Below are 15459 nucleotides of genomic sequence, written 5' to 3' on the forward strand. Positions count from 1 at the left end.
GGCACTGCCCAAGCTTGGGGGATGATGGAAGCTGTCGTTGGAATGCTGCTGGCTCCAGAGTGCAGGCTACGGAGCTATCCTCAGAGCTGCCTACTTATGCCCCTGCTGAAGGTGGCACACCTGGGCGTGTCCTGTCTCCGCACCAGCCGCCTTCCACAGGATTTCAGGGGGTCTGGGAGCCAGGAGGTGGCTGGCTGCCCCAGGCTTAGCATTGTTTGGTCACTGCTGGGCAGCAGCCCAACCTCTCTCCATTGTGTGGGGTAATTTGATGATATTAGGCTAACAGGGGCACATAAATCAGCTTGCCTGCCAAGGAGGCAACCTAGATCCTGGAGTTAGATTTCTGGCTGGTCTCAACAGCAGATCTGAGACTCAGCCCCTCTGGGACAGAAACTACAGGAGCAGAGCCACCTCCCTGTTGATGATTATTACTGTCCCTTCTCTCCCCAGCCACCTTGTGCCCACTGTGGCTGAGCTGGGACCTGGGTACTAAGGAGTGGTCGATAAGGGAGGGAGGAGGCACAGCCCCTGCCCTCAGGGAGCTGCCAGTGTGAGTGGGAAACGCCTTCATGGAGCCCAGTCCTTGTTCTCGGGGCTCCTCCAGTCTGACTGGCGAGGCAGGCCCTGCCCTCAGAAGACCCCAGTCTGATGGAGGAGACAAGAGGGACATGGCGGGAAGATTGAGACAGTCAAAGCAACGTTCACCTTGGCTCAGGTGCAGCATGAGGAGTTCCTGGACTCAGAGAAGACAGTGGTGCTAATACCAGCTGATGGAGAACTGGGTGGTGCAAACAGTGAACGCACTCAGCCGCTTACTAAAAGGTCGGAGATTCAAAACCACCCAGAGGCACCTCGAAAGAAAGGCCTAGTGATCTTTTCCGTAAATATTCCAAAAGACAAGCCTGTTGCCGTCGAGTCCAAGAGCTAAGCTATGGAGCACAGTTCTGCTCTGTAACACATGGGGTCTCCGTGAGTCAGAATCTACTCAATGGCAAAGGTGTTTTGGTTTAATACTAGCTGAAGGAGTCGGAGTGGTGCAGTTAATATGCTCCACTTTAACCGAAAGGTTGGAGGTTCAAGTGCACCCAGAGGAGTCTTGGAAGAAAGACCTGGTGATCTGCTTCAGAAAAATCTACCATTGAAAACCCTGTGGAGCACGGTTCTACTCTGACGCACACAGAGTCACCACGAGTCAGAGGTGACTCAACAGCACCTGACCTCCGAGCAGGAACATAAGCGGCTTGACTGTCCAGGTTTTGCAGTAGGTGTGGAGCTGACCCTGTCTACCTGGTACTGAGCCCTGGGAAGGTGTGTGACTTAGTTCTTCCCTCCTAGAACTCACAATCCTCTTGCTCCTGGCAGAAACTCAGAGACATGCTGGTCACCAAGGCTCGAAGAGGGCAGTGAAAATAGTGGGCTCTGATGCTGACCTTCCTGAGCTCAGTGCCAGGTCCATGTTCCCTAGCTGTGTGACCTTGGTAAGTTCCTTAACTACTCTGTGCCTCTATTTCCTGCTCTACAAAATGATAGTACTAATAGTTGCCCATCTCATACGTAAGGTACACATGATAAGCATTCAAGAAACGTTGGACTGCCTGAGATTATTCAACCTTCTAGCTCCTCTCAACTCTGCTCTCACCTGGACCTGGGCCATCAACTCCCAACCGCAGTTCCTGCCTCTCCCTTTCCCTCTGACCCCTCCACCACACTGCAGCCTCAGTGGTCTTTCTAACCCATGTCTGGCCACATCACCCATAAGATAAGGCCCATGCTCCTGCCACTCAAGCCCCCTTCAGATCTTCCATTCTGCTCCATCTCCTACCGTTTCAATGACCCCCACCACATCATTCAGTGCTTCCCAAACGACCTTCGTACATGGGGTATGCTCAGGATATGCGGTTCCTGCAATTGAAATGTCCTCGTCTTTCTTTTCCACCCAGAAATCTCCTACTCATCTTTGGTGACCCACTCATGTGCCTCTTTCTCTGTGAAGGCTTCCTGTTTCTCCTTTCTGGGTTTGCACTTTGCTTCGTGGTAGTTTCTCACACTGAACCTTCACAGCTTTCCCCGTAGGCAGCAGGTGCTCCTCTACACCTGCGTCTGCCCATCTTGCCCTCACTCAACATGCTGTCTGGGCCAAGTAGGATCCCAAGAAATTGGGGGTGAAGGAAAAATAACCGATCGTCCAGGTGGAGATGCTAAGAGCCAAAACAGGAGCTAAACGTAGGAAGAGAGAAGCCAGGATAGTTAGCAAGGGCCTGGAAGAGGCAATGGCCTCTGAGCTGAGGTCAAAGGGTGTTTAGTCTTTCTAAAGAGCCAGAATTTCTTGAGATGGTTTTAGATGATACACAAAACCAAACCAAACCCAAAACCATTGTCGTTGGTTTTGACTCATGGCAACCCCACGTGTTGCAGAGTAGAACTGCTCCATAGAGTTTTCTTGGCCGACTCAGTGGCCACTGACAACAACAAATCTTTATGAAAGCAGATTGCCAGGCCTTTCTTCCAAAGAGCCACTGGGTAGATTCAAATCACCAACCTTTAGGTTAGTTGTTGAGCACAAACCATTTGCGCCACTCAAGGACCTAGATGTGTGAAATAACACCAGACTGTGTGAAATAACACTGAATTTAATCAATTTACTCTCACCAAGTGTGATGAGAAAATACTTCCTTTTTATATTTTTCAGTGTTCTGATTAGTCAGGTTGGACATTCAGTCCTCTCTAACAACCACCCCCCCAAACAAGTCAACCACCCTATTTAACAAAATGAATGCCAGCCTCAGGCTCGAACTTGTAGGAAGCAACAGTACCTAGTTAGAAGTTTACTTATAAATAAATAAGTTTATTTACATACTTATTTTTAAATATTTATTTATAATTCACTTAAATATTTATTTGTGTAGTCAAATTTAAATAAGGGTGTAAACAAATATTTACTTTTATTTATTTATAAGTAAAACAATTTATTTCCATATGTTGCTGCTAATAAAAGGTTTCCATTTCCTTTATAAACATATTCGTTGGAATGAAAGGTGAGTTGATTTACCAATGTATGTTAAATAAACATTTAAATGGGTGGTGCAAAATATGCTAAATAAAAATGTAAATAGGTAGTATTGAGAATACTAAAGGTGTTTTGTAAGTGCTTATCACATGGAAGGAGCCCTGGTGGTGCAGTGGTTAATAGCTCAGCTGCTAATCAAAAGGTCAGCAGTTCGAATCCACCAGCCGCTCCTTGGAAACCCTATGGGGCAGTTCCACTCTGTTTACAGGGTCGACTCCGCGGCAACAGGTTTGGTTTTATCACATGGGAAACTCTGAAAGCAAGGTTAGTAGAGAGGGCATTGAGGCCCTTTCAACTTTCTTGAATGGTTCTAAACCTTTCCCCAGGGCCCCTGCCAAGCTGACCGGTAACCCCAGAATCTGCCTGCAATATGGACTGAGGCCTAGACAGCTGCCACCCTGGACCTGGGCCCCTTTCTGCTGTCCTTTCTACCCCATCCCGCATCACCATGCCGTTGCAGCCACTCTGGTTGCAGCCACACAGGTCCCGGGAGGTGGATGGAGAAGTCAGAACACAGCTGGAGTGGGCAGCTGGGGGTGGAGCACTGGAGCCATGCCTCAGAGCCCCGCTCTTCTCTGCACATGCAATCGTGCTGAAAGACGCTAAGGCTTGACAGCATCAGGGGAGTTGAGACCTGCACAGCTGACCAGAAGCTCCCAGCTGGGGCCCCCTGCCCAGCTGGCTCTCCTGAGAGCTGCTCCATTTACAGTCCTGGTCCCCAGCCCATCAAACCCGGCCCTCGGCACCCCCTCAACTTCTCACCCTCCAGCCCTTCCCCTAGGTCTCACTCAGCCCAGAGCAACAGGCTTCAGCCCTCAGATTTCCACCCAGCTCCCAGCTGCCCACAGGACCTCTGCACAGCCGGTCCACTCCCATACCCGTCTTCCAGTGAGGGAAGGACATGACAGTTTATTTGCTCCAGGTGGGCCCCCAGTTTTGACTGTCTGACTGATTCTCTACCTGGATTGAGGAAACCTGACCACTGCCAGCAACCTTGCCTTCTCTGAGTGCTATGAAGGCCCAGGCCCTTCTCCCACATCTGGGCCGTCCCTGCACATCTGCCTGCTTCTCTTTTCCATGGCCACCTCTGCTCTCACCTCTGGCCTCCCCAGCAAGAGGCTGGAGAGCAGTGGAGTGGAGAATAGGAACTCCCCATTAGGGCTGGCTCTTCCCAGCCCCACGCTTCCTACCCCTGTGGCCATGGCCTGAGTTTCCTCCTAATAAACCCCTCCATGCAGGGTTTCTGTTGTTGTTAGGTGCTGTCAAGTCAATTTCGACTCATAGCAACTGCATGTGTACAGAGTAGAACTGCCCCATAGGGTATTCTAGGCTGTAATCTTTGCAGAAGCAAATCACCGGGTCTCTGTCCCTAAGAGCCCCTGGGTGGGTTCGAACCACCAATCTTCCGATTATCAGTCGAGCACTTAACAATTGCACCAGCAGGGCTCTGGCTCGCAGCATTTCGGGGGCCATAAAGACAGTTTGGGCATAATACCTTGCTGGTGGGCTCTTTGGATGGATGCACAGCAATACCCCACATCCGGCACTACTCCCCACATCTGCCAATTCTCCTCACATCTGGCCCTCCTCCTCACACCTGGCCCTTCTCCCCACATCTGGTTTTTCTCACATTTGGCACTTCTCCCCACATCTGGCCCTTCTCCTCACATTTGACACTTCTCCCCACATCTGGCCCTTTTCCTAATAGGAAGAGGCTCTTGCTGTGCTGGGTGATCCCCAGGGCCAGGTTGAGGACCAGTTGCAGCTGGGCACCATATTTTCCCTTTTCCCAAGAGGTCTGGTATAGGGGACCAGACTGGGCAAGATGGGCCCTGGGATGAGGGAGGCCAACAGCCCTACCCAGCGTGACTGATTTCTTCTAGGCTGTGTTGTATGGCTCCTTCTTCTACCCTATCAGAGCCCAGGGCCTTCCCTAAGCCCCACCTCCAACACTTTCTGTGGGAAATCTCAAAAGGATGAGCAAGGAAAGAAGGAACCCAGGCAAATCGGTGAGCCTGGTGTGAATGAGACCCAGGAGGAGTCCGTACTTCCTCTCTGTGCCCATGTGCAGGCAGCCTGGGACCAGCAAGGCCAGCATGTAAGAGCAAACAGGCTTCAAGGACTCAGATAGAAGGGATTCCACCCACAAGTTGTCTCCAAGGAGGAATGGACCCTTCACTTGGAACTCTCAGGCCAGGAGAACACAGGGTGGGGGCAAGGAGAGCTTTGCACAAGAGCCACACTGCAACCCCCACCTGTTTCCTGCTCCCAGCTGTCTGACACTGAGCTGAGGTGGGGTCCAGAAAGGGCCCTAAGTCAGTGTGTAGCTGGCTGCTAGGGGCAGGAACACAGGCCTGAGTCATGGCTCCTCTCCTGGCGAGTGGGCCCACCCCACCATTATGGATCTAGACAGGAGCATGCTGCCTCCTGGTGCAGGGCTGCCGGTGCCTGTCTGTCAACATTTATTCTTTCCTCACACACAGGCACCTGCTACCACCCCATCTAGCCAGGCCCCACCAGACCAAGGGGAAGGGGAGAGAGGGTAAGGGTGGGGCAGGGCCTCAGTCAGCTCCCTACCCCCACCCCCCCACCCCGCCCCAGAGTCTGGACACATCGGCCTTGCTGAGCAGAGATGTGAAGGGCACTGGTTCTGGAGCCAAACAGGGCTGAGTCTAAAGGTTCCTCCACTTAGTTTGGGAACTCACCTCCCTTCTCTGAAATTCAGTGTCCTCACTGCAAATCTGATTTGTTCTTTATTGAATATCTGCTGTGTACCAGACATTGTATGACATGCAAGGGATAAAGTGATGGGCAAGCCAAACACAGCCCCTACCTTCTTGGACAGTTACGGGTTAAAACAAACTCTAAAAAAATGACTTTATAATGCAAAACTGGGGTGAGTGCTATGGGTAGGCAAATGCATGGGAGCATATAACAAGGGGTGGGGCCAGGTCTGAGGGGCCATAGAGGGTCTCCCTGAGAAGAGACCCCTGAGTGAAGCATGGGTAGAAGTAAGTCACACACACACACCAGTTGCAGCCAAGTCGATTCCGACTCACAGCAACCCTATAGGACAGTAGAACTGCCCCCATAGAGTTTCCAAGGAGTGGCTGGTGGATTTGAACTGCCGACCTTTTGGTTAGCAGCTGTAGCTCTTAACCATTGTGCCACCAGAGCTCCAGGAGTAAGTCAGGAGAAGGGAAATGAGAAAGAACATCCTGGGGAGAGAGAACTGCATGTGCAAATGTCCTGAGGTAGGAAGCAAGGTGGCTGCAAGGACAGAAGCCCAGTGTGGCTAAAGGGCAATGGGTTAGAGCAAGTGAAGGATTTTGGTCAAGAAAAATAGTTCTGACCTCATGAAGTTATTGTGAGGCTTAAAAGAGCTAATGCTTGTGTAGCCCCTGGTATAGGGCACACAGTGGAACATTTTCCTCACTGTTGTTGGCACTGTGTCTGGATGGCTTGGGCTCTCAGTTTTGTCGATTATTATCAGTCCACCCCTCTAGTTTTTACTGAGCTCCCATTAACAGTGAGGACCTGTACTCAGCAGGGGACTGGGAAGAGGGCACACCAAGATTGGAAAAGCATGGCTCCGTCCATTAAGGGATATCCGCCGTGTTCCAGTCAAGGCCTGCACTGCTATATTTAAGTCTTTACAGCTACCCTGTGAGGCAGGTACAAATTTTAAAACTATTTTAGAGGGAAGAAAATTGAGGCTTAGAGAGGTTAAGTGTCTTGACCATAGTCACAGAGCTAAACCAACAGTAGGCGGAGCCAGGATTTGCCCTCCAGGAAGTGGGAGCTAAAAGAGCCACAAGGCGCGGGGCCCCCTTTCTCTGCCCCAAGCCCCCCCACACTTTCTGGGTCCCTCTCTGCCGTCCTCCTTGCTTTGTCTCTCTCTTTATGCAGTCTGTCTCAATTCGCTTCTAAGTCCTCCACACCCAGAACAGTAAGCTTCAATAAGTATGTGTGAGTGAATGAATGAATGATGGAGAGGGCCTTCACTATCCTCTCTCTGTGTATCTCTCTGACTCTCTCTGTCTATATCCACTCCTATTTCTATCTGTATATGTCTCTTTTTGCTGATTTGTTGCCATCGAGTCAATTCCAACTCATAGCAACCCTATGGAACAGAGTAGAACTGCCCCATAGGGTTTCCAAGGAGTGATTGGTGGATTCGAACTGCCGACATTTTGATTAGCAGCTGAGCCCTTAACCACTGGGCCACCAGTGGTTTGTTTGTTTGTTTTGCTGAATCGCCTGAAAATTTATGCCATGTCATGTCAAAATCCATCAGAGGACCTCAGAGATAGAAGGCTGTCTTTCCCAGGCCTGGCCCGACAGCTGACAGTGCCACAGAGGTACGCCCCATCGGGAAAGCACCGACCCAGCCAAGGACAGCAGAAGAGGAGCTAATGCCTGCTGTGTGTCTGTCTGAGGCCAGGCCTTTGCCCTGCAAGTCCCTGGCCACCTCTGTTCCCTTGTGACGGCATCCAAGCTCCATGAGATGAGCCCAGGAACCCCCTAGTACAGCCCAGCCAGGATATCTGGGCTCCCATTCTCCTGAACCTCAAGGTTCCTGGGGCTACCTTCTCTGACATCAGCCTGCTAGTTGGCCACATTACCAAAACCAGGTCATCTGTGGCCCTGGGAAAAAGCCATTTACCTGATCAGATGACCATAGGGAGAGATGCCACTTGTGGCCTGAAAAGTTCTCTGGATACATTTGAGATCCTTTTGCAATAAAAAGAGCCCCCAAACTGAAGGGAACTTGGAATTTCGAGGCAAGCCCCATCTCATAAAACAAAAATCTTGGAGTCAGCTAGGAAAAATTCATGCTGGTCCCATTGGACTCTGATCTTCATCCCATCCCGGAGAGAACAGAACTGGAAGGGGCCACCCAGGGCTGGGCACAGCCTGGTCAGGGACCATGGGGCCTGAGCAGTGGGCTGGACTTGGCCACTCTCAGTCTGTATGGCCTGGGACAGGCCACTGTTTCCCAAAGATGAGGAGGTTGGAGGAGGCGCCTCCACAGGCTGTCCCAGCATTGTCATCCTGTGTCCTGAGAGGGCAGAGAGAAGATCCCACCTTCTAGAGTGCATTAGGGGAAAGTGCAGCCAGAGAGGTCACGTGACCTGCCCCAGGCCTCCAAGGTGCAACCTCTTCTGCCTCCACTAGACTGTGCTATCAAGTAGCTTTCCTGGTCTCCTATTGTTTAGATCTGGGATTTTTTGTAGGGGGAGGTACAGTCTTGCCATTGTAGAGCTGTTGGTCCCACGTCTTTAGTTGGGTCCTCATGGCCCCTAGGCACTGTGGGCAAGAGCACTGTCCAGCAACAGAATCCAAAGTACTGGCCCCACCCTTTCCAGTCAGGTATAGGGGTGGATCCCAGAAGGCAGTGGGGTCTACACGGTACTCTGGAACAGCTGCCCTGTCTGCCATTTTTCTCTGGGACCTGGGAGTGCAGGGTAGAACCACCTTTAAGTCCAGTGATCGACTTCCTTCCCTCCTGGTTCTGTGTCTGCCTTTCAGCCAGGTGGCCTCAGGCTGCCATCTTTATCCTCAAGCAAGCCCAATTCTTTCCCATACTCCCTCCAAACAGTAGTGGCAGCCACTCCAGCACAGGCGAATCTCAACCCACTGCATTCAAGTCTAAGAAATCTCACATTTCTATCCTTCTGAATTGTGTCAACCTCCTTTGGGGATGGAAATTTTACTCTCTGGCACCACCTCCAAGGTCGGGTGGTGTCTGGAGATTCTTACGCAGTCCAGAGCATTTGGGGTGGGTCCTCTCGTCTTCAGTCCCCACTGGTGACTGCTAATATGTTTTGCTCTCTGTCCAGGTCTATGTTGCCTCTCAAATGTGGACCACTCCCCAGATTGCGTGCCACATTTTAGCAGGAAGCTCGTTGCCCAACTGGAAAGTCTGATACCAGGGTCCAGCAACCCTAGGGATATCATGCAGCCCTTGTCCACCAGAATCCTACCACCTTTACAGCCCACAGACCCCCATCCTTCCCAGTCTCCAAAGAAGCTCTCTCAAACCTCCCTCCTCCCTGAGTTATCCCCTTATATCTTCTAAACTGCAAACATTCACTTCCAGGATGGCCCACCTTCTCCCAGGGACCACTCAGGCCAACTCTTCTTGATGCAGAAACTCAGGTAAAAAGACATTCCAGAGTTTCAGGAACACAAAACAAGCCTCTTTCCTGGGGTGGAGGTGGGGACAAGAGAAACCAACATCATTTCTTTTCCTGATAACTCATCCTCTTACACTCCCATTTATAGAGCCCTGACTATGTGCCAAACACGATGTTAAACTTGTTGCCAGCATGAGCTCATTTAATCCTTATGTAGTAAAAGATTTTACTCCCACTTAAAAGGGAAAGTGGGGTTCAGTATCTTGCCCAAACTCTTCAAGGCTAGTTAATGGCAAGCAAGTCACTCCAAGCCAGTCACTCAAACCCAGGTTGTCTGATTCCAACGGCCAGGCTTGTAGACCCTTTGCCCAAGCAGCCTTTTTCAACACCAGCCTCACCCCTAATTCCCCCTAGAAGTTTTGTTCAAATGAATGAGCTATTAAGATTCACAGAGTGACTGGCCAACTCTTTCCTAGCCTGGGGTAGTCAACCGCACCCACATCTGGAATCTTCTCTACTCACTAAGGTAAGGTTGCTCCCCTTTCTCCTCCCTTTCCAGCCCCTAAAAGAGAGGAAAAGACACTACCCACCAAGGGGAGGCTCTAACAACCCTGGTTCTTCATGAGCATTAAGTCATTGAATTCTCACATCAACCCAAAGAAGCAGGGTTCATTGCCCTCACTGTACAGGTAAGGAAACTCAGACTTAAATGCTCCAAAGTCACAGAGCTAGTGCAGAACAGAGCCAGGGTTAGAAATCTATCGGTCTGTTCCCAAATCCTCCAAAAATTGCCCTCATTGTGAGCAGATAGTCCCCACATACAAAAAGTAGCACACACAGGATCATTAATGCAGCAGTGTGTTGAGCCTTCACTATACCAGGCTGTACGCTAGAGCCTTTACACTCATTCTTCCAGCTAATCCTCCCAACAAGCCCAAGAGGCAGGTACTGTCATCATGCCCACCTTACAGATATTGAAACTAAGGCTTGGAGATGATAAGCAACTTACCCTAGGACAACAAACTAAATGCAGGCAGAATTCAAACCCAGCTCTGGAGGCAGAATTGGATGGCTTGGAGAGAGAGAGGACTGTCAGTAGGGCATGTGCTCTTACCTAGGGCTCATGGCCCTCCCCTGATGAGCTTTAGGGGATCCATGAGCACCAGGAAATTGTTTGCAGATGTTTGTGTGTGTGTGTGTGTGCTTATTTGGGGAACAGGAGAAGATCTGTAGCTGTCAATATATTCTCAAACGAATCACTGATCAAAAAATGTTAAGAATGCTTAACATAGCACAGTGCCTGGCACATAACAGGCACTCGGTATCTGGTGACTCAATGAACTAATGAGTGAATGAATGAATGTTCCTCCATGCCCTAAGAGACACCACATATGACCTGGTACACACATTTATCTGCACCTTTTTTGAGATGACGAAAGCCATCCTGGGACCTGAGGCCAACCCACCCCCAAACCCTTTCTCCCAGTCCCAGAGGCCATAGCCAGCTGCTGTAACTAGCTCCAAAGAGATACTTCCCCCACTTTTTCCCACCTCCACTCCCAGCAATGACCAGGCAGAGGCGAGAGTTGTGCAACTCAAAAAATGAAGCTTTATTGATTGCCAGGAGTGGGGAAGGGTGAAGCAGAGTCCAGGGGTGAAGTGCTTGGAGGGTGGAAGAGGGGATCCCCCAGAGAGATCTGTGGCCACGTAGGGGGTCTCCTAGGCCTGAGCTGTGCTGTATAGCCTTAGTTCTTGGAACGAAGGACCTGCTCGTGGCTGGACACCACCTTGCCATCGTGCACATCCACGACCTTGGTGCGGATCTGGCGGCTGGTGGAGGTTCCTGGAGAAGAAGGCAGAGAGGGCGTTACCAGAGGTGGACAGGCAATGGGGAAATCAGGAGTAGGGAAGCCAAGGAGGTGAGGGGATTTAAGTGAACCTGTCTTTCTGCCCTCTCCCCTGATTATCACTTCACTCACCCCTGTTGCCTAAGCACTGATACCATCAGCACATTTCTTACAGTCTAGGGCTCCCTCAGGTCAGGGACAGAGCCTGAGCCCTCAGACTGGTGCTTCCTAAGAACTCAGACCCAACTGAAAAAAAAAAAAATCCACCCAAATGGACTGGTCTTGGCAGGAGGAACCATGTGTGGTGCTGACCACCATAGCCGTGGGGTCTGCTGCAGACACTGAACAGGAGAAGTAATGGAAGGAGACCACCAATTCCTAACCATAAGGATGGTCTAGAAGAATGACTTCTTCTACCCCAGACAGTTTATAAGGGGTACCGTGGGAGGAAAGTCTAGTTCAGTCCTTCAAGAAGCCTGTAATCAATTCCCTAGAACTGCTGGGGGGCAGGGTGCTCACAAGCCCAGACATGATAAAGAGGAAGGTCTTACCTTCTCTGTGAGACTGAGAGCCAGAGGAGAACGAGGAGGAGAGGCTGTGAAGACAGAAAAGGACAGGGCGGTTAGACACATGGAAGACACAAAGAGAGAGCAATGGGGGCATGGAATGCGGGGAGGGTGGGACACTCACTGGGTGTCCTCGCCCTCCAGCAGGCGGCGGTAGGTGGCAATCTCCTGCTCCAGGCGTGTCTTCACGTCCAGCAGGATCTTGTATTCCTGGTTCTGCTGCTCCATCTCGCAGCGCAGCTGTGCCAGCTGCTCCTCCACACTGCTGATCATTTCCTGGATCTGGGCCAGCTGCATGCAGTAGCGGCCTTTGGTCTCCTCCAGGCTGTTCTCCAGGGATGCTTTCTGCAAGGAAGGGAAAGAGGACCAGGGATTAATGACAGTAGTCAATGCCTCCCTCCCAGGCCCTGGGCACACCCCATGCCTGGCAGCACTCCTACCATGCTGAGCTGGGACTGCAGCTCGATCTCTAGGTTCTGCATCGTGCGCCGGAGCTCTGAGATCTCGCTCTTGCCGCTCTGCACCAGCTCGCTGTTGGTGGCCACCTCGCGGTTCAGCTCCTCTGTCTGGAGAAAAGAGAACACCGTTCACACCCGGAGGCTGCGGAAAGCAGATCTCCCGGGTTCCTTCCACCTCGAATGGCACCCACCTTGCTGAAGAACCATTCTTCGGCATCCTTGCGGTTCTTCTCTGCTATCTTCTCGTATTGGTCGCGCATTTCGTTCAAGATACGGCTCAGGTCCACACCAGGGGCTGCATCCATCTCCACGTTGACGTCCCCGCCCACCTGGCTTCTCAGGGAGTTCATCTCCTGCACAATCAGAGAACAGTCCACTGTCAGGAGTTTCCCCTTACAAAAGGTTGAGGCTCCCTAATCAAAGGTGCTCATGGCCTGATTAATGCCCTCCCCTCATCTCAAGTCCAGCTCTTCCCTCCCAGCTTATCTCTGAAGCTGCCCTTCCCAGTTAGCGCTCACCTCCTCATGGTTCTTCCTCATGTAGACCAGCTCCTCCTTCAGGCTCTCAATCTGCATCTCCAGGTCAGTCCTGGCCAGGGTCAGCTCGTCCAACACCCTGCGCAGGCCGTTGATGTCGGCCTCCACACTCATGCGCAGGTTCAGCTCTGTCTCATACCTGAGATGACCCAGCAGAAGAGAAATGAGACACCCATTCTGGCCACACTGAAAGCTTTGTCCTCGTCCCCCTGCAGTGGCTTCCCATAACTGGCACTCAGTGGTGGGTAGTTTGTGGAGAAAATCTTAAAGGTGGCATGATTGGACACCATACCCATGGATCACTCAGGCTGAATGTTTCTGGCAGCACTAAGAACAAGGTAGGTGATCATGCTGCAGAATGTGGACAAGGGTGGTGGTGCTCACAGCTCTAGGCAAGCGATAGTGCACGAGGCCTCCACGCATGACCACCTCCTGCCCTTCAGGGTCAGGTGGGAAAGCAGGGAGCACCCCTCCCTAAAGCAGTGGTTCCCAAACTTGCCTGTGGATCACAATTACTCAGACAGCCTGCCAAAAATGATTGAATCAGAGCTCCAAGGGTGGGGCCCAAGAGGCTAACATGTTTACAAGCTCCCCAAGGGGTTTTCCTGTAGCCCTCCTGGCACTGGTCAGCTGTTTGGAGACACTGCTCCAAAACTGCCCACCCTGGGGAGGCTGGAGGTTCTGGGCCACCACTGCAAACTCACTTGGTACGGAAGTCATCAGCAGCCAGGCGGGCATTGTCAATCTGCAGGACAACATTGGCATTGTCCACGGTGGCTGTGAGGATCTGCAAGATGGAAGAACACAGGTCATTCGTTCAACGGGCCTCACTGGCCAGGCCGCTGCAGCCTGAGTTAGCCTTTGCATTCCTTCCCCCAGCCGCCCAAAACTTCACTACAGCCGCCTAAAAGGATAACCACACAGGGTCCAGATTAGTCTCAGAAATTTCCTGATATGTGGTGGGCAGAGAGGGTAGAAAGAGCTCTGGCTTTCGAATCAAAAAGCCGTTAAGTTCTGGTCCCAGTTCTGTCACTGACTTGCTGTGATACCTGAGCCAGGTCTGGATCAAGTTCCCCACTTAAAGATGAGGGGATTGAGCGAAAAGCTCTCTGGACCCCCTTCCTGTTCTGATTCTTCCTCTCTCTGCGGAAGCCCGTCCTTTGCAGCTACACACATTCTTTTGTAATCCCACAAGGTGTGGGGCCTCAGGAGGGACTTTTCGAAGATGTAAGACCCAACTTGCACAGAGGATTAGCAAAGAGGAAACAGGGGAAGGTAAATCGGATAGATTGAACCCTGAGCTTGGCTGAAGTTCCTTCCCGCATTATCTCATTTCCCTAACCCATGAGAAGCAGCCAAGCCAGGCAAGGGAAGCGGGGTCAGCAGGGAGGGCTCTGGGTGATATGGAAGGCAGGGGCTGGAGTCAGATGACACAAGCCCACCCAGACCCTCTTCTGTGCAGGGAACATAATTGATTATCTCTGTGAGTTTTGCAAGCCTGCCTGGCCGTGGGGAAGGGCCAGCTGGTGCCAAGGCACAAGGGCGGCAGTTACCACGGCCCAGACTAATGAGCTAATGAGCGGTTTGAGTGTCTAGCCTGGTCCCGTTGCAGCCTCACTCCACCCCTGTACTAGAGAACAGGTAGCTGGCTCCTGTATTGGAAGATGGGGGCCAGGGTTCCAGCCTCAGCTCTGCCATTACTTCTTTGTGTGACCTTGGGCAGGTCACAGCACCTCTCCAATCTTCAGCTTCTCCCTCTGTAAAATGTAACAGCTGGAACCACTGGTCTCACAGGGTCTGAGAACTTGGAGCCCAGAAGCACAGGAGCAAGGCTAGGGTGGGAAGAATATCTTCCTACTGACTAGTCCTGTTTGGGGAGTGCAGGGCCTCGGAAGAAGAGATCTGGGGTTGGAGTCCATCCTCCTAGGAGTCTAAAGGTGCCAGTGGCCTAAGTAGCTACTGTTGCCAGAGGGAGGTAGCTGGGATGGCACCTCCCAGTGTCCAGTCCACAAACCTTGTTCCTCAGGTCCTCGATGGTCTTGAAGTAGGGGCTGTAGTCTTTGATTTCAGCAGGCCTCTGCTTCTGGTACCAGTCGCGGATCTTCACCTCCAGGTCAGCATTGGCTTCCTCCAGGGCACGCACCTTGTCCAGGTAGGAGGCCAGGCGGTCGTTGAGGTTCTGCATGGTCACTTTCTCACTGCCCACTAGGAGCCCATCGCCACCACCCAAGCCACCACCCAGGCCACCACCAAAGCCACCACCAAAGCCAGCACCAAGACCACCACCGTATCCTCCACCAAAGCCACCACCAAAGCTGCTGCTGCTGCTGAAGCCACCGCCATAGCCACCCCCTATCCCGCAGGCTCCCCCAGAGGAGAAGCGGGAGGAGGAGACTGACAGGCCCCCATAGGCACTGGGGGCCCGGCAGGAGCCTGCAGTCAGGACAGAGGAGATGCGGCTGGAACCGCCGCCGATGCCACCAGAGCCCTTCAGGGAGCTGGAGGAGGTGAATTGGCGGCTGTAGGTGGTCATGGTGCCGAGAAGGAGGTGAATCAGTGAGAGAGCAAGTTGGCAGAGAGAAGAGAAAGGTGCTCAGGTAAGGTGTAAAAGATGCGAGAGCTTTATACTCATGACTAGGGGGCGGGCCTGGCAGTTTCCATTCCCCTTGGCTTTCATCACCCACGGGCAGTGCCAACTCCCAACCAGATCCCTCCTCTCCTTCGTCTCGTCATGTCTGTCATATTTTACTGTAAACTCACTTGTTTGGGGCGTTTTTGGCTTTCTTGTGTACCAGGCATGATTCACACAGGGAGGTGTGGGCCTGCAGGCTATACTTTCCCATAG

At 51.9% G+C, this 15459-nt stretch overlaps 1 protein-coding gene across 1 annotated transcript; it reads right to left on the reverse strand.

Annotated features, from left to right (window-relative positions):
- Window positions 1–10802: 10802 nt before the first annotated feature.
- Window positions 10803–15198, reverse strand: LOC126062074 (keratin, type I cytoskeletal 14). Its single transcript, XM_049859151.1, has 8 exons — window positions 14629–15198; window positions 13319–13401; window positions 12597–12753; window positions 12270–12431; window positions 12061–12186; window positions 11745–11965; window positions 11606–11649; window positions 10803–11050 (listed from the first exon to the last, which is right to left on the reverse strand). Exons 1-8 carry the CDS (start codon window positions 15145–15147, stop codon window positions 10953–10955), a joined length of 1410 nt encoding a protein of 469 aa, XP_049715108.1. The 5' UTR covers window positions 15148–15198; the 3' UTR covers window positions 10803–10952.
- Between the last annotated feature and the right edge of the window lie 261 nt (window positions 15199–15459).

This window comes from Elephas maximus, chromosome 19 (assembly GCF_024166365.1).
Source record: "Elephas maximus indicus isolate mEleMax1 chromosome 19, mEleMax1 primary haplotype, whole genome shotgun sequence".
Lineage (NCBI taxonomy): Eukaryota > Metazoa > Chordata > Mammalia > Proboscidea > Elephantidae > Elephas > Elephas maximus.

Excerpts from the sequence above, each read along its gene's own strand:
- LOC126062074 (XM_049859151.1), bottom strand. The coding sequence starts at position 15,147 with ATGACCACCTACAGCCGCCAATTCACCTCCTCCAGCTCCCTGAAGGGC. Across the intron at positions 12,187-12,269 it reads AAGAATGGTTCTTCAGCAAG|ACAGAGGAGCTGAACCGCGA; the intron begins GTGGGTGCCATT and ends TCTTTTCTCCAG. Across the intron at positions 11,650-11,744 it reads CTGGAGGGCGAGGACACCCA|CCTCTCCTCCTCGTTCTCCT; the intron begins GTGAGTGTCCCA and ends CTGTCTTCACAG.